This window comes from Natrix helvetica (assembly GCF_964273705.1).
Source record: "Natrix helvetica genome assembly, chromosome: 1".
Taxonomy (NCBI): domain Eukaryota; kingdom Metazoa; phylum Chordata; class Lepidosauria; order Squamata; family Natricidae; genus Natrix; species Natrix helvetica.
Genome location: NC_138548.1, coordinates 275,921,866 through 275,942,085, shown reverse-complemented (window position 1 = coordinate 275,942,085; position 20,220 = coordinate 275,921,866). Strand labels below are relative to the sequence as shown.

General features: G+C 38.9%; 1 protein-coding gene across 7 annotated transcripts; it reads left to right on the top strand.

The window, feature by feature from the left end:
• The first annotated feature begins 2,378 nt into the window (after positions 1-2,378).
• On the top strand, positions 2,379-19,891 carry RNF14 (ring finger protein 14). Of its 7 annotated transcripts, none has more exons than XM_081935870.1 (10): positions 2,379-2,741; positions 5,781-5,926; positions 7,309-7,389; positions 7,855-8,017; positions 9,063-9,214; positions 9,679-10,182; positions 11,609-11,837; positions 14,539-14,711; positions 16,293-16,423; positions 19,354-19,891. In XM_081935870.1, exons 4-10 carry the CDS (start codon positions 7,864-7,866, stop codon positions 19,382-19,384), a joined length of 1,374 nt encoding a protein of 457 aa, XP_081791996.1. In that variant the 5' UTR covers positions 2,379-2,741; positions 5,781-5,926; positions 7,309-7,389; positions 7,855-7,863; the 3' UTR covers positions 19,385-19,891. The 7 variants fall into 7 exon arrangements, with proteins under 7 accessions (XP_081791996.1, XP_081791994.1, XP_081791998.1 ...); XM_081935872.1 differs by lacking the exon at positions 2,379-2,741 and adding an exon at positions 2,833-3,041; XM_081935866.1 differs by lacking the exon at positions 2,379-2,741 and adding an exon at positions 2,833-3,208.
• The last annotated feature ends 329 nt before the right edge of the window (positions 19,892-20,220 follow it).

Sequence of the window (20,220 nt, the reverse complement as noted above, 5' to 3'; positions counted from 1 at the left end):
GAAAAATAAGTTTGAATTCAATCTTTTATTTGCTTACACCTATGGACAAAATCTTGCCAAACTTAAAGCTGTAGTTTTCTTACCTATTAGACACATTCTGAAGAGATTCTAGGGTATGGCTACCCCGAATCTCTTCCCCCATCCTGCTCGTAAATGTGCAGTCCCTTAGTCCAAGCCTCTTTCTGGGAAAACTATGCTTATCAAAACTCCCCCACTCTCCTGCAGGTGCTCATTACATTGCAATGGTAGTGCATTAATGTATTGCCAACCTATAAGCCAGATAGGCTCATCTCTCTTAAATATAGCATTAAAGATTTTGTCGCTTATTCTAATAGCTCCTGATACTACCACTTATATTCCAAATGGTGGTTTATCTGGCTTTTCCCGCAGCCCTGGTATGTAAGCAAAATAGGAGTTTTAGACTGCTAGGATTTTGAAAATTAAAAAGGAAAATATTTGGAAAATGAAATAATGCAGCATTTTGATTGGATAGCTGCAATACATGTAAAAGGATAATTTTTGCCCTTGAGAAACAGACCAATCACACAAAAGATCATGTTTATCTTTTCTAAAATCAGCCTTAATTTGTTAAAAAGACTAAATGGTAAGAAACCATTGTATTTAAAATTTTAAAATATATACTCCCAAAGTTAAATACTAAACCAACAGTTCAGTTATCAGTTTACAAGTTAGCTGAAGAAAAATACAAAGGATTAGAGTAAGTCCTATATTCTGGATAGAATCTAAAATGGTGTAATCTGTTAGAAATATAACTTGCTCTAAAGGGTTTGGAATAAGATTCAAATGATGTTGGTACACTAAGATTATCATTATCGATACAATTAGCACCATCTTATCTTGTTCACATCCTGAGGTCTCATTCAAACCAGCCTAAAACAATTTCTGAATTGAACAGAGACAAAAAATCAGCACAAGTTCTTATCTAGATTTGTTATCTAGAATTTTCTTGAAATAGCTAGATGAACATCTCAGATTCAGAAATCCAAATTTTAATCAAAAGCTGTCTTTTCCCAGGTTCTTTCTTCATTTCTTCCAATTCTGCTTTGTCCTTAAGTGACTCTTAACTACAGGAAATATATCTTTGTTATTGGAAAATTCATTTGAATTAGTTCCTTCAAAAATGGCTAATCAACTTGTGACTATGCCTTAATATTCGAAATAACTTGGTATTTAAAAAGTAAATCTGACGCAAAATTCAATTCTAAATGGAAATCATTGTTGGGTTATTACAGGTTTGTGTAAACCAGGTACCCTTAGTTTAAAACACAATAGTATAAGTATAATATTTATTGTCATTGTACTTAAATACAATGAAATTGGTTGTGAATAGTGAAATAGTTTTTGCTTTAAAAGTGATTTAACACATTTCATAATTCAAATATTAAATAACAAAGATTATACAGACGTACTTATCTCTGGGAGATTTTAGGTTTAATGTTTACCTTAATAATTGCATTCTACCATATTATGGTTAATTTCTTTTAAAAAGTACTTAGATTTTCTATTCTCAGGAGAGAAGGAAGGCTGGGTTAGGTCTGTCATGACACTTAATTAAAAAGTGGATATATTTTGGAATGATGTTCCTATGAGCACAGAGATCTCTCTTTGCTTCCATAGTATTATATTTTTTCAGACAAACACTAGTAACCCTACATAATTTAATCTAACATAATTGTTGTTTCATTACACATTATTTGGGGACTAAGGGATAATGAGCATACCAATTCTCTGACAACTGTAGCAGCTTAAGAAATACTAAATGCAATAGCACATATTGTCAAGATACAAAGAGGCAACACAAGAATCATGTATTAAGCAGCTCTTCCAAGGCCCTTCCAAGTAAATTCGTTCTTTATTGAGTCTATTTGCCTCAAACTGATTTCAGACGGCAGTCGTTTAGCTTGTGGCAAATGGAAAGCATCAAAGAACGTATGAGGAAAGCATATGATCTAAACCTTGTGCTTCTCAGCGGGAGAGAAATGACACCTGTGGCTCTAGGAACCTAGGAGGTGGGGATGTGAGAACTAGCAAAAGGATATGATCTTTACACTACCGTTAGTCCTTGTCTTACAATAGTTTGTTTAGTGACAGCTCAAAGTTACGACGACACTGAAAAAAGTGACTGACCGTTGTAACATCTAAATTTCCTGACAGAACAATCAACCGATGGAACAGAAGTTGTGGGAGCTTCATCACTGGAGGCTTTCGAAAAGAGATTGGACTGCCATTTGTCAGAAATGGTGTACAGTCTCCAACTTGGGCAGGGTGGGGTTGGACTAGATGACCTACAAGGTCCCTTCTAACTCTGTTAATGTGTTAAACGTTGTGGCTCTTTAAAGCCTGCTCTTCCGCGCCTTCTTTTTCAAATCGCAACTAAAGGCAAACCCAGGAAAAGTTCAGCTCAACCGATTCTAGCGCCATCCATCCCTAAGCGGAACCCAAACGTAGTTTCGGCAACCAGCGCTCCTTCCCTTCCACTCGCGCGACCACCGGCTGCCCCATTCCTCGGCTCCCCCGAACCGTCTCAATACAGCTTCGCAAAACGAACCGGAAACCGACGGACGCACATGACCCCGCTAGAGTGAAACGCCGCCCACGCTTTCCCTTCCTAGCGTTTTTTTTCCCTCCCGTAGCTCTCGCAATCCGTGACGGAACTGATCGCCGAAAGCAGGCTTTGCAAGCGGAGGAGGAGGAGGAGTGCCTCGGGAGCGGGTGTCCTGGTCAGGATCCGAGGGTGCGGGTAGGGGGTTATAGCAAAGAAGCGGGATGGAGTGTCATGGGGAGTCGGCAGAGGGGAGGGAAGCGCGTTGTGTATCGCGGTGATCTTGTTGCTTTCCGCTCTTGAGGTTCTGTGACGTCACCCGATCGCTAGCACCCCTATTGCGAGAACTGGAAGGCGCTCTTGCGCTTTGGACGCCTTTCAGCTCGCTCTGTTCATATCAGGGGAAATGCCTCGGCCTTTTCAACAGGCTCCGCGCTTGCTTTTTTAAAAACCACGAATAGGCAGCTCGCCTCATTGGGTGGGTTCCAAAGTTTCTTCCAGCAAAGGCGCTCTTTTATCGCACGGCTATTCTTTTCGTTCTGGAGAAAATATTTATCTATATGGGGTCTCTAGAAGTCGAAAACGGTTTGGTGGCACGCACCCGATTATTGTTGTTACACCGACAAAGCTTAGAGGATCCCTGTAGTAAGTATTTGGTGGGTGGGTGAATGCGTGAGTGGGTGGGGTCGCAGCAATGAATGGATACTATTTGTGACCCAGGTCAGATCCAAACGGTTCCTTTTTCTCTGCTATTTTATCTTTACGACTTTGGTCATTTAGCTCTCTGTTCTACTGTTCCAAAGAGTTGGTGTGTCCAGCTTTTGAAGCCTCTTAAGTTAACCATCTAAGGATACTTTTGCAGGATCTTTTGAATTAATAGCATATGAAATCTGTAAATCAGGGTGTCCAAACTTGAGAACTTTAAGACTTGGGGACTTCAACTCCCAGAATTCCCCAGCCAGCATGGCTGGCTGGGGAATTCTGGGAGTTGAAGTCCCCAAGTCTTAAAGTTCCCAAGTTTGGACACCCCTGCTGTAAGTAGTTTAGGGAAATTAGAAAGTTAGGCAGGACAATAATTTGTCAGACAGACAGACAGACCCACGCACCCACCCACCTCTTTCGGGGCCTATATTTTTCACCTATTTTCACACATATCCTTGATAGATAAAATAATTTCCAAGTAAACCAGATTTAGGAAGGGGAAACCTTGCTAGTTTTAATAAATGTTTGTATGAGACCAAAATTAATGATCAATTCATGAAAATTTATAGCATAGTCAGGAAAAAAAATCATCCCTTTTTAAATAGAAAGTAAGTACTGTATTTCTTTGGCTCTTAGTGGACAGCATGGATTATTATTATGTTTGTTTCTGGCAAAAGCTTGCATACATTTTTCTGATTATTCAGAAAATAAAATTATATCATGTGACTAATTAAAAAGATACCAATTGCACCTGGCCTTTTGGAAGACTTTACTGTCTAAGGTAAAATCTGTCCCCAGCCTCCTATCCTTCCGCAAAAGAGCCTAAGGACTTCACTCTGCTGGTTGGTCTGGGGATCAAATAGGGGAGTTCCCCACTGGAGGTGGCTGCTAGATTGATGGATTGAGGATTGATGATCCTCTCCCCTTGCTCCCTGCCCTCCAACCATCCATCTTTTTGGTTATCCTATTGATGTATTTATTTTTGTTGTGTTCCTTTGTCATTGTTTACTTTAGTTGCTTAGAATAGCCCTACAGTGAGATAAGTGGCAAATAAATGTAATAAATAAATAAATGACGTGAAAATATAACAGAATATATAAAATATAACAGAGTTATATAAAAATATAACAGAGCCAAGGTGGCGCAGTCGTTAGAGTGCAGTACAGCAGGCTACTTCAGCTGACTGCTAGCTGCAGTTCGGCAGGTCAGATCACACTGGCTCAAGGTTAACTCAGCCTTCCATCCTTCCGAGGTGGGTAAAATGAGGACCCAGATTGTTGAGGACAAGATGCTGACTCTGTAAACCACTTAGAAAGGGCTGTAAAAGCACTATGAAGCGGTATATAAGTCTAAGTGATATTGCTATTGCTAGAATAGGTAAGATCATCCAACACAGTGAGACCAGGTATCATCAGTACACTGCTGATACTCAATTTTATATCTCCAACCTGTGTGACAGAGGTGTTGCTGTCATTTCCGTTTCACAGTGTCTGGAGGCTGTGAGGGACAATAGACATCACTTAAACCCTGGCAGGGCTGAGTGGATATGGGTATATGGAGCCTTGAGACCTAGTTTAACAACTTTAGTTCTGGATGGGGTCATACTTCCCCAGACAGATCCTGTGCACAATCTGGGGGTTCTGCTAGGCACACCACTCCTGCTCAAAGAGCAGGTGGCAGTCATAGGTAGGAGACCCTTTACTCAACTTTGTTTTGCACCCTTTCCTGGATTATGAGTCCTGCGCTCAGTCACTTATGCCCTGGTCATCTCGTGTTTGGAGTACTGCAATGTGCTCTACATGAGACTACTCTTGAAGAATATTCAAAAGCTTCAGTTGGCACAAAACGAAGCAGTGCAAACAGTTTAGGTGGTCTGTGTAACGATTCTGTTGTGTAAACTGCACTGGTTTCGTTTCATTCCAGAACTAATTCAAGCTGTTGGTTATCACCTTTAAAGCCCTTTATGACATAGGTCCAGGATATTTGAGGAACCATATCTCACCAATGGGATTGGCCCACCCCACTTGTGCTAACAAAAAAGGGGATCTTGTGAATTTTGTCAGCCAAGAAATTGTGGCGGGTAGGGTCCAGGAGGAGAACCTTTTCTGCCCTAGCTTCTGCCCTTTGGAACATCATCCCCCCCCATCCCAGATGTGAGATCTATCCCCATCCTCAGCCTTCCGAAAGGGCCTAAAAACATGGCTCTGCCAATTCTCTTGGGCCCCATACAGGGGTGTCCCACTCTGGAGATGGCTAGTAGATTAGATAAGATACCACCTCCACACCTGCTTACTCTCTGGTCCTTTATTTAACTTATCAATGCCATTTGTGTTTTAAGACTTGATGTTTTAATGTTTTCATTTTAATTGCTTCTGATACTGTAAGCTGCCCAGAACTAGTGAGATGGACAGCATAGAAATTCAATAAATAAATAACCATTCTTAATAAATGTGATTGATTTGATCAGTAAAATTATTTTAGTGGAATAAAATATATTTTGCATATGTCTTTTTAGGTAAGATTGCGGTACTAATAATGTAGCTGAAAATCATGTCTTTGCTCTGTGGAACCAAGAGTCATAATTTTGATATTAGGAAAGCAGCAGCAGAGGAAGAGATGGCAAGTGGAATCATTAGGGCAATATATGATTAAATCAATTATGTACTTACCATTATTTTTTTCAATCTTTACCATTGCCATTCTGTAATTTTTCTACCAGTGTATTGTTTGATGCTATACAGATAACAGATAACATTACTCCTTGCCTAAGCTGTGCTGAAAACAACTATAGCTTCACTGCTCCAAGTGAAGTAAAAAGAGGAATAGAAAGTTCAGAAGGGGAGAAGCTATTTTTGGTCCAAGAAAAGTGACATCTGAAGCCAGGGAGGTTAGGGGCAAAGGGAGAACTTGAAGTTCTCCAGTGCAAAATGTTATGCCACGAACTATGGTTTAGAAATGACAGTGACTGAATCAGAACAACAGGCCAACCTGTTGACGTGATTCACACAATACCTTAAATTACCGTGAGTGATGTACATGACATCATTTTTCTCTCGTCTTGCACATCTTAGTCATTTTCATTTAATCTTTCAGGCTGTATGAACCTGAAGCTTTAACTTCCCTTTAACTGCAAGTAAGGTTTCAACTTACAGCTTTCTTTATCTAGCTATTCCAGATTTGTACAACGTACTTAATTAACAAGCTGAGCAAGACAAGGTTAAGTTGATGGTGGTATTGTTTATGTTGATCTGTGTTATTACATGTATTGTGGGAAATGCTGCATATCAACCCAGTTCCTAATAGCCAAATGGAGTTTATTGAGCGGGCAGAATACCAAAGATTGATTTATTCAACAGAATATTTTATATTGGCCAAATGTGATTAGACACACAAGGAATTTGTTTCTGGTGCATAAGCTGTATGAGCAATAAAATGATAAATCATAAGATACAATCATAAATCATAAGATACAACCGACAAAGTGATAGCCATAAGGTAACAATAGGAGTAGGTAACAGGAAAGGTGAGAAGGATAATAGTAATATAGCCATACTGCATGGGTAAATATCCTTAGGCATAAGTGCTGTGGGAATTAGTAGAATGATGGCAGGGGGTAAAATGGTCTTTGGGTCTAGTTGTTTTGGCATGCAATGCCCTGGCCTATAGCATCATCTTGAGGGGAGGAGTTGAAACAGTTTATGTCCAGGATGTAGATCTGTAGATATCTGTATCTTCAATACATGTAGATACATGAAAATATCTATAGATATTTTCTCAGCCCTCTTTCTGTGTCGCTTGTGCAGTATAGAGATCCCCAATGGAAGGCAGGCTGGTTGCAGGTTTTTTCCCCCATGCAGTCCTAACTATCCATTGAAGTCGATACCTGTTCTGTGGTAGCAGCAGTAGAATTTTTAAAAACCAGCTAAACTTGTAAGTTTACAATGTATGTTTGATTTGAGAGAATATTACAGATTTGATTTAATTTCTAAAGTAATGTTGTATGGATCAAATATTTTTTCTCTGGGCACTATATTTTATGACAGGGGTGGCATTCCAGTGAAAAACTGATCAGAAACAGAAAAGAATCCTGGAGGAGTTTCATAAGGAAGAAGAAAGACTTTCAGGTGAATTCCTTGAGATTAGCCTACTTCAGACATAGCAATGAATAGACAGTTGCTTTTCGTTATTTTCATGTGTCTTGGGCTTTTAAACTCTCTCCCACCCCCACCCCCTCCAGGCCACAAGGAAAAGATTGGAAAGTTTTAATTTCTGTTAAATATACTTTGGCATGGAAACCCTCCGTAAGTGTCATTAATTGAAACTAAACTGAATTATAAACTCTGATTGAAATTATTTTGTTTCAACTTCCATAGTTAAGACCAACTGTACTGCATTTTGTTTGAAGACAATGTTTAATTTTTAAAATAAGTAAAAGCATTTGACTGTTTCCTGGAATCTACTTCAGATGAAAATATTTCAAAAATCAGAAGGCTGCTATTGTCCATTTGGGTACTGATGGGGACTGGAGCAGATTATTCAGTTTACGGTGTCTTCATAACATATTCTAGAAATACGTTTATCATTCACAGATCATTTAAATGTCTTCGGAAGACAAAGAATCTCAGGAGGATGAACTTCTTGCTTTGGCAAGTATTTACGATGATGATGAATTCAAGAGAGCACAAAATGTACAAGGAGGAGAAACTCGAATCTCCGTGGATGTGCCTCAGAATTTCAGAGTATCTCTGAGCGGTAAGTCCGACTCTTTTTTGGATTCAGATTTTCTTGAAAGGTATTGTAGTATAGTACTGTCAAGTATGGAACATTCATTCATTCATGTATGTACCGTATTTTTCGGAGTATAAGACGCACCGGAGTATAAGATACACCTAGATTTTGAAGAGGCAATTTTTTTAAAAAAAGGTTTTGCACTCTGCAGACCTCCCAAAAACCACCCGTTTTTCGCAAAAACGGACCCATTTTTTTTTCAAAAAATCATGAATAGCCTTTAGATTTGCAGAGTGCTCCTGGGAGGGGGTGCCCCCCCCCCAAATGAGCAAAAAACAGCCCCTTTTTCATGAAAACGGGCCCACTTTTGGTAAAATAAGGGCATGCATAGCCTTTAGGAGCCTTATAGAGTGCTCCTGGGGGCAGGGGGGGAAGGGAAATTGAGCAAAAAATGGCGCGTTTTTCACTCATTTCTGCCCTCCCCAGCCCCCAGGAGCACTCTGGAAGCCTCCTAAAGGCTTTGCACGGCCATTTTGGTTTCAGGAGGCAAAAAATACTGTATTCAGTGTATAAAATGCACCCAGATTTTCAGCTCTTTTTTGAGGGAAAAAGGTGCATCTTATACTCCAAAAAATATGGTATTTATCCTATTTCTTAACCACCTGTCTCCCTCAGAGTTCTGCTAACTTGTGCAAAATATAAGAGTTGGCTCATATGATACTTCAATATACCTATTACCTCTTTGAATATATACATACACACATGCGCAAGTCAGGAATTCACATTTTGCACACACAGTGTTGAAAAAGTGGATGAGGATTGCAGTCTACTGGTAACTATATTTGGAGAGCCACATTTACTCAACATAACTAAATTCAGGTAACATTTGAGGAAATTTTAATGAGAATTTCTCAAAGAGAAGGTTTTATGGAAATAATATGGAACCATTCAGGTAAATACCATGACTTGGAAATTGCATAATCAGATTAATTTATGTTTCCCAGAGTTGCCTTGCAGTGAGATAAACAGCAAACAAATTAATAAATACATTGAATACATTTTGTTTCAGGCAACTTCACAGAGACTCTTGAAAACAGCAAACTTGAATATACAGTAAGCTTTCTGCCTCCAGTAGTGCTGAATTTTGAATTCCCAGCAGACTATCCTTCAACTTCCCCACCTCTGTTCACTCTCAGTTGCAAGTGGCTGTCTCAGGCTCAGGTTTGGCATTAATCTTTTACACATCATGTAATTTATATGATCCATCAGGATGATAAGGCACATAGGTTTTAAATGAATGATGATCTTCTTGTAGCCAAAGGATGATTGCTAAAAGGAAGCATCATAATTAAAATTCAGGTTAGCTAGGGAAAATAATATACTGTATGTGTTAAAACTCATGAATTATTTTCAATTATATTATAAAGACAATAATTGTGACTTTAAAACCTTAATATTATCCGTATAACATATTCATTTGGAAATTATACATAAGTAATTTTTGGAGTTACGTTTTATCTCTACAGGTATAGCAGTCCTTAATGTTCAGATAACAGCTGGAGAGTGAAATATGGATGAAATACTATTAAAATACCGTTTCTTTTCATGAAATATAGTCAAATTGACTTAAGATTTGTGGAAAAAATGTTTTTTTCTGTTTTTTCTACTCCTCTCTCCACTTCCAGCTCACTGCTCTTTGCAGGCACCTAGATAATTTATGGGAAGAAAACAGAGGTTCTGTGGTCCTGTTTGCCTGGATGCAATTTCTCAAAGAAGAAACACTTGCCTTTCTGAATATAACTTCCCCGTTTGAACCAGAGATAACCCAGCAAGAAAAACAGCCAAAGGAAGAGGATGGTTGCTATGACATCAAAAATTCTGCATCCACACATAGAGAATCCTCTGATACAAGCACTGTAGAGGATGTTGAGTCTTTGTCAATCCTGATTAAGGAAATTTTAGACTTTGATCAGTCCCAAAAAGAGAAGAATTTCAACTGTAAAATGTTCACGTGCAATATTTGTTTTTCGGTAAAACAGGGAAGCGAATGTATGGACTTTAAAGACTGCAGGCATGTGTACTGCAAGGTTTGCTTGAAGAACTACTTTGAAATTCAAATCAAAGATGGACAGGTCCATTGCCTGAATTGTCCAGAACCAGAATGTTCCTCTGTTGCCATTCCTGGGCAGGTAAAAGAAAAGTCAGTTATGGGTCAGACATGGTATGAATCCCACCCTATCATTGGAGCATAAAAATAGTTGGGCATTCCCCAGAAAGGAAAGCTAGTACAGGTAGTCCTCAACTTACGACCCACAATTCAGCCCAAAATTTCTGTTGCTAAGTGAAACATTTAAGTGCATTTTGTCCCATTTTACGACCTTTCTTGCCACAGTTGCTAAGTGAGTTGTTAGTTAAACGGTTATTAAGTGAATCTGATTTTCCCATTGACATTGCTTGTCAGAAGGTTGCAAAAAGGGATCATATGATCCTGGGACACTGCAAGTGTCATAAATATGAACTAGTTGCCAAGTGTCTGAATTTTGATCACGTGACTATGGAGATGCTGCAATGGTTGTGAGTGTGAAAAATGATCCCTTTTTTCAGTGCTGTTGTAACTTTGAATGGTCACTAAGTGGACTGTAATAAGTTGAGGACTTTTAACAGAGTTGGAAGGGACCTTGTAGACCATCTAATCTAGTGGTTCTCAACCTTCCCCATGCCGCGACACTTTAATACAGTTCCTCATGTTGTGGTGACCCCCAACCATAAAATTGGTGTCTCAGTTCCTAAGACCATCGAAAATATGTGTGTTCCGATGGTCTTTGGCGACCCCTGTGAAAGGGTCATTCGACCCCCAAAAGGGTCCCGACCCACAGGTTGAGAACCACTGTTCTAATCCAACCATCCATCCAAGCAGGAGACCCTACACGATTTCTGACAGATGGCAGTCCAGTGTCTTGAAAGCTTTCAGTGATCAGCTCCCACAACTTCTGAACTTACTTACAACTTACCATACTTAAAGATATACTAATGTCCAATTATAGTAATGGCTATCTATATTGTTAAAATGATTCTGGCAGCTAATACTGTAAGTACTTAAAGAGAGGCCATATCTTTTGCAAAAAACTAGGATCCCAAAGAATTAGACCAGTATTCACCTAATTTATAAGAGGAGACATATGTACATTTGTTTGTCTTGCAGTATACAAAGGTTTATTATTTTCTTGATTATTATTATTATTTGTAAATTAACTTTTGATACCATTAGAATCTTGGTCTAAGCTTCGGGTTAAATATATGTTTCTACGTTCTGTAATGAATTGGCCCCAATTTAATTCAGTAACATTCTGGAGTCCTTTCTAAATCTTTGGATTGTTATTAGCCAAGTCTTAGAAATATGCATTATGGAGCACTGATAAGAAAGTAATACCTTCCAATTTTGATATGAACCGAGGTGTAATCACGTTAGCTGCTGCTGTATGACAATAGGTCTAAACGGAGTTCATTTGGTTAGCATCTTTTGTACTCTCCTATCAGATTATTTCCATAAATACAATCTGAGGTAAATCTTGCTACATCAAAATCCTCTAATATATTTCATCACTTGCCTTCAAGGTGAAAGAGCTGGTGGAAGAGAAGCTATTTGCACTTTACGATCGCCTGCTGCTTCAGTCAAGTTTGGATTTGATGGCAGATGTAGTGTATTGCCCACGTCCAAGCTGCCAAACCCCAGTGATGCAGGATCCTTCTTGCACTATGGGCATCTGTTCGCAATGTCATTACGCATTCTGCACTTTGTGTAAAATGACCTATCATGGCGTTTCCCCCTGTAAAGTCACTGCTGGTGAGTAACCATAAAGGACTTTGCATTCAGTGCTCTCTGAATATTATGCTTCATATAAGAGAATTAGTGTGTTGGGGAGTAAGCTCTTAAAATGATGGACTAGCTCTGAGGAAACTCAGGTTCTCTTCAGCCATGAAAACATACTGACCAAAGAACTCTTGAATCATTTACTTATCAAGTGGTGAAACTCACAGAGGGACACATTGATTCTTACATGAACCTACTGTATCTCACAGGGTTCTTTTTGGGAGCACTGTTTATGCCATCTTGAACTTCTGAATGAAAAGTGGGGCACAAATCTAGTCAATAAATTAACATAATTTTGGTTGTGGGAATCTCTTCAATACTCTCATGGAATGGATGGCGCAGGTGGTCCTCCAGTTTGTCTTGTAATCCTAAAAGCATTTCAAGATTATACTGATGAAATTTTGTGGCCCAGATTTTCCTGCTGTTTTTATTTGTTTAAAAAAGGGGGAAAAATGACTTACCTTAATTCTATGGAGCATTTTAAGATCCCAGTTTCAAAAAAAATATCTAATTCTTAAATTGTTTGAGAAGATGATTTAAGTCTCTTGTGTAGCTTCAGATTCTTATGGAGCTTAATATATTTAATTCACTCTCCGCCAAATAAGATCAAACATTTTCATTCTAATCATTTTGATTTCATAATTGGGTCACTATCCATATCTCCAATATTTTACATCTAAAATTGCAGCTAATGGTTACCATGGATTGGCAAACTGTTAGAAATACAATTCTTAAAGGCTGTCTTCTAGATAGTTCTTTATTTATTTCTTTGTGTCTTTAATTGAACAGGGAATATATAGAAGGCTTTATTGAGTAGAAGATTTTTTAAAATGTTATTAAGTATTATAAATGCAAAGTGGATATAAACTACATAAAATACAAAAAAGCACAGGGAAAGGGGGGGGAGGCTGAAAAAGAAAATAAAGAAAATATTAAAAAAATAACCTCCTTTCATCCCAGCAGATTAAAAACAATTTTAGTAGTTTATCATAATTTCTAAAATAAATCATAATTTCTCTTTTGTCCATAACTCATATTTTAGATAAAGAAAACAGTCCAAATGCTATGTCTATTCATCATTGTTAGCACAAGTCCAGTAAGGGCATACAACTATTTTCTTCTTTTAACCCTGGTCAAACAAGCTTATCTCATAAGCTTTCCTAAGTTTTTAAAATTATTCTTTGATTTCTTAAAAAAAAAAGGTAGAGGTAGTTTTTCTGATCATCTGCGTTTCAAAACAATAATCCTTCAGAACTTTAAACAGATTTCTTTTGTATCAATAAGTAAACATGATCTTTTTGTTTATTGCTTCTAATAAAATCCTTCCAAATCTTAGCAGATTTTGTATATGCAGAAGAAAAATAAATCCAAATTAGTTTCCTGGTGTAATAGCTTCATCTCCTTTAGGGAATAAGTCATGTGTCAGATCTATTTGTATTACATGTAAATCCGCTTTCAAATTAATTTCATATACATCCATTGCAGCTCTTTTTTTTCATAACTTTACTAGAACATCATCTGTCAATTTTATCAAGTGTTTGATCCTTCCTTTCCAAAGGTTTGGCTCAAAAGTTTGCGCTAAGGATTTCTCCTCCATTTTATTTTATCCTCTGACACTAATGTTCGACCATCAGGGTAGCCTTATTATTAAAAAAAAAACAAAGCAATTGATATTTTCCCATAAATTCTTCTAAAGAATTTAAAACCATATTTTCAAATTCCTCTGACCCATTAAAACCCTTGTTAACTTTTCACAATCCATATACAGAAGCACCCTTTTGCTGCATAAAGAATGGTATAAATTTTATTGTAAGTTTTTAAAATATGTGATTATTTTTTGATTATGCAAAGCAGTCAGGATTACATTAATGGGCTTAATGTAATCCCGACTCCCAGCCATTCCAGTCATAAAATGACTAAAAATGGCAGTCTGCTCATGAAGAACAACTGTCTTGATTATGAAGTCATGAGTCTCAACCATCTCCCCTTTGTTCTGGAGAAATTATGCTTGCTTGGATCCGAAATTCGGCTCATAAAAGCCATTTTGTTAGCCATGGTGTTCACACAGGAAGTATTCTATTGATTAAAACATATTGAAGTAGTAGGTCAGACATCCTCTAGAACAGCGGTTCTCAACCTGTGGGTCGCGACTCCTTTGGGGGTCGAATGACCCTTTCACAGGGGTCGCCTAAAACACGGGCGCATGCTGCCCTCTTCTCTCTGACAGCCGCTTGGTTAAAAAGCCATCCGCGTGGCGTTTTTCCATGGGAGGCTCCGCAGAACATCCCAAGACCGATGCCACCACATCTGCCCTCTTCAGGACAGGTAGTCTTAAGAAGGACCAGGCCCCGCTGGTCCCCTTCGCGTTCCTTGCCTTCCAGTTGCGGCCCCACGCCATGGAAAACATAGGCACACGCACGCCCCACACAATTACAGCCCAGAGCAGGACTAAAGCCCCTCTCCCAACTGGCCCTTCCTCCCTCGGAGGGCTTCGGGGAGAAGCTTCTGCAGAAACCTGGGTGAGTGAGAACAAGTTCCCACCGTTACGAAGTCTCTGAGACTGTAATTGTATGGGGTGTGTGCACGCGCCTATGTTTTCCACGGTGTGGAGCCGCTCTGAAGCTCTGGGTGGCCAGTTTGTACAACTTTATGCCATTTTCTGTTCTTAATGCAGAGAAGCTAGCAGATTTACGCAATGAATATCTTCAAGCAGACGAAGCCACAAAACGATTTTTGGAGCAACGCTATGGTAAAAGAGTTATTCAAAAGGCTTTAGAGGAGATGGAAAGTAAAAAATGGCTAGAAAACAATTCCAAATCATGTCCTTGCTGTGCAACACCTATTGAGGTAAGATCATAGCAAAGAAGGACATGACTGAAAAATGTTCTGGAGACTCAAAAAATGTTTACCTTTTTAGGAGCAAGAATTGTGGTCTAGCTTTGAATTCCTGTGGACAGCCATTTTTTAGACTATCAGTTCAGTCCAATCCTGACTATAGGCTGGGATCATCTCCACAGTAATTTTTGGTTGTGTTGGGAATAACAGGATTTTCATTGCCTTTTTCTGTGATAAAAACCTACAAGTGGTAAGAAGGCTGTTTATCTAGAAATACCTGTCTTAAACTGTAAGAAAAACACTACAAATACATTGCCCCAGATATATGAGTGGTCACTTCATGGCTGTTGTGTTGCGCTGCTACGACAGAGCAACACAGCCATTCGTCCATGAGGCTGTGCCCGGCTTTTTGGAAGCCCGCTCGCAAGAGAGCAACCACCCAGCAACCCCAAAACAATAAACCCCTCATAATATAGTCCAAGCCATATTTTGTGGGTAAAAAGAAAATATGACCCTGTCTTGTTTTCGGGGAAACACGGTATTTCCAAAGCATTTTCCAGTAACTCATACAATATGATATTGAAAGGAATTAAAATTCACTGTTTCAATTCAGTTTTCTCCGTTCACTCCACAGGTTATACTTTACAGTTTTGAACTTAGGTTTTTCAGTTAATAACATTCTTTCTTTAGTTTAAGCAACTTTAAAAGTTGAAAAAGTTTCTGGAGAATGTTCTCATATTGGTTTTCAAATACTGCTGTTTGTGATACAAATAAGTCTGACATCTGTTTTTCAGTCTCTCTCCTCCCCCTTTCACACACGCACACACACACCTGAAAGTGCCTGTATCAGTTTATGTAATTTCTGTTGATATGCTTCCTAGAGGACTGTTGACAATGGATTTTTTTCTTTTGTTTCTGAAGCTCCACTTTGGCAATACTATGAAGTACCGTACAGGGAGTCCTCAACTTACAACAGTACATTTAGTGACCATTCAAAGTTATACTGGCACGGAAAAAAAGTGACTTATGACTGTTTTTCACACTTATGACCACTGCAGTAATCCCCATGGTCACCTGATCAAAATTGAGACACTTGACAGCTGACTCATGACAATTGCAGTTTCTTGAGGTCATGTGATCACCTTTTGCAAAATCGCCCAGGAAGCCAGAGTCACTTGACAACCATTTCACTAATTTAATCATTGCAGTGATTCACTTTAACAACCTTTGGCAAGAACGTTTGTCAGATGGAATAAAACTCATTAAACAGCTGTCTCGCCTTGCAACAAAAATGTTGGGCTCAACTGTGGTCGTAGGTCAAGGACTACCTGTAGGTAAAAATCCCATTTAGTGCTTCAGCTATTTAGAAAAGACAGGCAGAATTCTCTTTTTTATAACAGTCAAGACAGCATTTGCTACTGCAGTTTCATGTGTTAATGATATACTGAATTATAAATAGTATAAGTGAGTAGCCTCTGCATCTTTTATTTTCCATTTAGCAAAGTTTAAGTGGACCTTGTTTTCCATTTAGCAAAGTATAGTGGATTGTACAGATTTTAAGTCAAATTGTATTTTTCCCTTCTTTTTTTCCAGAAGTTAAATGGCTGTAACAGGATGAGGTGCACTGCTTGCATGCAATATTTCTGTTGGCTTTGTATGGGTGTTCTATCCAGGATAAATCCATACCAGCACTTTAGTGATCCAGGCTCACCATGTTTTAACTTGTAAGTAACTTTTTTCTCTACTGAAAGAAAAGCGGAATTTCACTATAGGTCTAAGTTTACAGGGGTTAATAGAGTTTGCATTCTAGAAGACTTTGGGATCTCTTACTACAAAGTAAGCAAAACAATAGGTCAACGTCTTTCAAATTTGGTAATTTTAAGATGTGTGGACTTCAACATCCTGGCTGGGGAATTCTAGTAATTGAAATCCACTCATATTAAAAGTAACTAAATTTGAAAAACACTGCAATAGGTTAATAAATTGAACACTGTTTAATGTGGAGCTTATTCCACAAACTGGTTAAAGAGCTGGCTGAACAGTTGTGTACAACACAAAAACCTTTGACATATGTGTACCTTTTTGTCTGCAAGAGGCAATGATATTGAAAAATTCAAAATTGCTAAAACTATTTTGACCGCTTTGAAATTTGTTATAGGACTTTTTATTGGAAAATAATATGTTCAATAAGACTGGATTCATACATTGTACTAATCCACAATGTGACTTGTTTGGTTTATTTACTTTGAGTAAACCCAGCTAACTTTAATAACTACGATTAAAGTATGGCTTAGCAAGATGCAGAATACAATATACTTTCATTAGCATTGCAACAGATTTCCTACCAAAATGTACCCTATTTTCCCCAATATAAGCCCTCCCCAGATAGTAAGATCAATCAGGCTTTTGAGCGCATGCGCTAAAATAAGCTGCCCCGAAAATATTGCAACACAGCAGCAGCCATGAGGTGACCACGCTCACCGCCTCCTGCACATCAAAAATAATAAGCCCTTCCCGAAAATAAGGCCAAGCGCTTATTTGGGGGGGTCAAAAGAAAATAAGATCGTGTTTTATTTTCGGGGAAACACGGTGATATTTAGTCAAATCTTAAATAGTACTGTAATATTTAAATTTGCGCCAAAAGTTAATGCTGAAGCCAAATTCCATAGCTTTAGTAGTCTGATTAAATCAAAATGCCACAAAAGAAGGGGTTCTTTCTGAGCTTGGTTGTTTTCTTGCAGACATTTCATTATCAAATCAGATAACATCAGTAGGGAGTGGGGTTTGCTCTCATTTTATGTTCTAGTAGTTGCCCTCTCAGTGTTCGTAGGGGTGGTCTTGGGGTTTGTTTTTTTGGTTGGGCTGTTTACTGTTACGAAAGCAAACCCCATCCACTACCAGCACTGATGATGCTATATAGTTTGGGTAATAAAACATCTGCAAGAAAACAACCAAACTCAAAAAGCACCAAAGATCCACACTTCAACCCTGAGCTACAATATTCTCCTCTATTGGGGGGTCACAAAACAGTTTGCAAAATGATGCATTCCTCACAGGAGTAGCTGTAAGAGCCATCAACAACATCACGGTGATATCATCAGGCACTTAGAATCCTATATCTTTTTGTGATGCATGCATCACACACATACAAGCAGCAGCAAGGCATTCAGTCACATCCTCCATTTTATTGTTGATAGCTCCTGTGAGCACCCCTAGGTATCCAGAATTCTTTAGCCACATAAATAGCAGACAGAATTGGGAGAATGGAAGAAAAGAGAGAAGCGCTGGCTGATAGCAGAATTCATGAATGCGGGAGGAAGTAGCAGATTTACATTAGCTATTGCTAGAAACTGTAATTATTCCAAGTTGCCCTAGAGCAGTAATGGTGAACCTTTTTTGGCTCCCATGCCAAAAGTGGGAGTTCAGGGGGGTCGTGCGTGGGCGTGCCATACCCATGCTATGTGCGCGATGTCCCCCCTGCGCACATGAGCACGTGACCAGCAATCCCCCCCCCTTTTGATGTGGTTTTTTCACCGTCCCCACTTGAGGCTTTCTAGGGGCCTGGAGAGGGCAAAAACAGCCTCCCCCACGCCCCCCCCCCATGCCCTCAGGAGCTTCCCTGAAGGCTCTGGAGGGCGAAAAACAGTCCTATGGGGAACCTGGAAGTTCGGGAATGGTGACTTCCCGTTTGTCCATAGAGCTGATTTTCGACCTCCGGAGCCTTCAGGAGAGTTCCCTGAAGGCTCTAATGGGAGAAAAACGGACCTACGGACAAACCGGAAGTGACTTCTGGTTTGCTTGTACGGCCAATTTTTGCCCTCCGGAGCCTTCAGGAAAGCCTCCTGAAGGCCCCTGAAGGCTCCAGAGGATGAAAAACGGACCTACGGGGACCCAGAAGTCCGTTCCCAAACTTCCGGTTTGCCCATAGGGCTGGTTTTTCGCGCTCCGGAAGCTTCAAGGAAAAACGGCCGGAGGCTTCAAGGGTGAAAAACAGCCTCAAAAGAATGCAATAGATATCAGTGCTTAATTGAAAATAAAAATAGTGCCAGATGGCCAACTGGAGCCACTGAGGATCCGGGTGAGGAATGGCCCCTAGGCTGAGGGAGATCTGCTTCTGAGGAATGCGCCAGTTTTTGGTCACTGATAGATCGACAAGGTCAGCGGACACAACACAAAGAATCCTGCTTCTTTACATACTGTAGAAAGTATATCAGTTATTTAAAAGAGTACCATTTTTTTCCAGGAACAAATCCAAACAATGTGTCTCTGCTGTTATAAACAATAAAAGTATATTGAGCATATGTAGAAGTAGTGGTTAAGTCCTGAGAAAGTCAGTTGGAATGCATTATTGCAAATCTTTCAATGTTAACATTTTTTTTATAAGTTATGGCCTGAGTACTAGTAAGTTTGTTCTTTTCTTTACTGAAAATAGAGAGGAATACTCTCTTAAAACATAGCATGTTCATTAGTTTCTGATATTACAAATCTGCATAGTTGTGAAAAAAAATCCAGTTTTGAAAACTATTTTTTTTAGTTTTGCTGCTTGATTCTGCTACTCTTTTGGACAGGGGCTTTTTACAGAAATATATGCATGAGTTGTTACCGTGTTGGCAAAATATTTTCTTGTTTAAAATTCAATTTTCTTGTCTTTCAGGCTGTTTCAAGCTATGGAAATTGAGGATTAATTTTGGAATGAAGAGAATGATTAATCTTTAACCAGGATCAAAAGCTAAAGAAGGGAAGATGTACCATGCATGTTCAAGTTACTTTGATTATCGATAGATGAGACACAGAAATCAGCTCAGACCGTCTAGAAAACTGCTTTTGTTTGCTACCACTAATTTCATGGATGTTATCTTTTAATTTAATTTTCAAAAGCACTGAACATTTAAACAAGCACATTAAAATTTTACAATGTGCTTCTTTTTCAAGTTAGCACTATTATCACTAAAACTGTTCCAAGAACAACAGCAGTGGAATGTAAGCAGTTGATTGCTGTCCTTCTCCAAGAGCAAAGTATAAGGTAAAAACCTGTGATTTCTTCAGGTCCTACAATTCTTAATACTTTATCCTGTTAGCATGGATAATGATGCAGTCTGAGAGTCTCTTGGATATGGCTTATCATGACATGGATGGAAAATGATTTTTAAAATTCAAGATTCAATAAAGAAAGCGACACTAGGTTCAAATAATAGGCCTGTACTTTGAGGCTTCTACAGCATCCGATTGCATTTGTGGGCAAATTTCTGGTCTTTTGGCCTTAATTAGTTTGTCTGATGAACAGATATCTGCAAATGGCTGCCTTTAGCTATAACAGTCATTTTGTATCTATCCTTCAGTTTTCACAAAATAAATTACCGCTGGAACCTGTTAGCAGGTCAGTCCATGGAAGGTTTCATTGTATGATCATATCTCTGGTTGATAAGTTGTTTGCTCCATTCAAATTTGCAAAAAAAAATGCTTGTCCAGAAAAGATCAGGAAGAAATACTTCTGGGCCAAGGTGACATGAAGTTGTCTGCC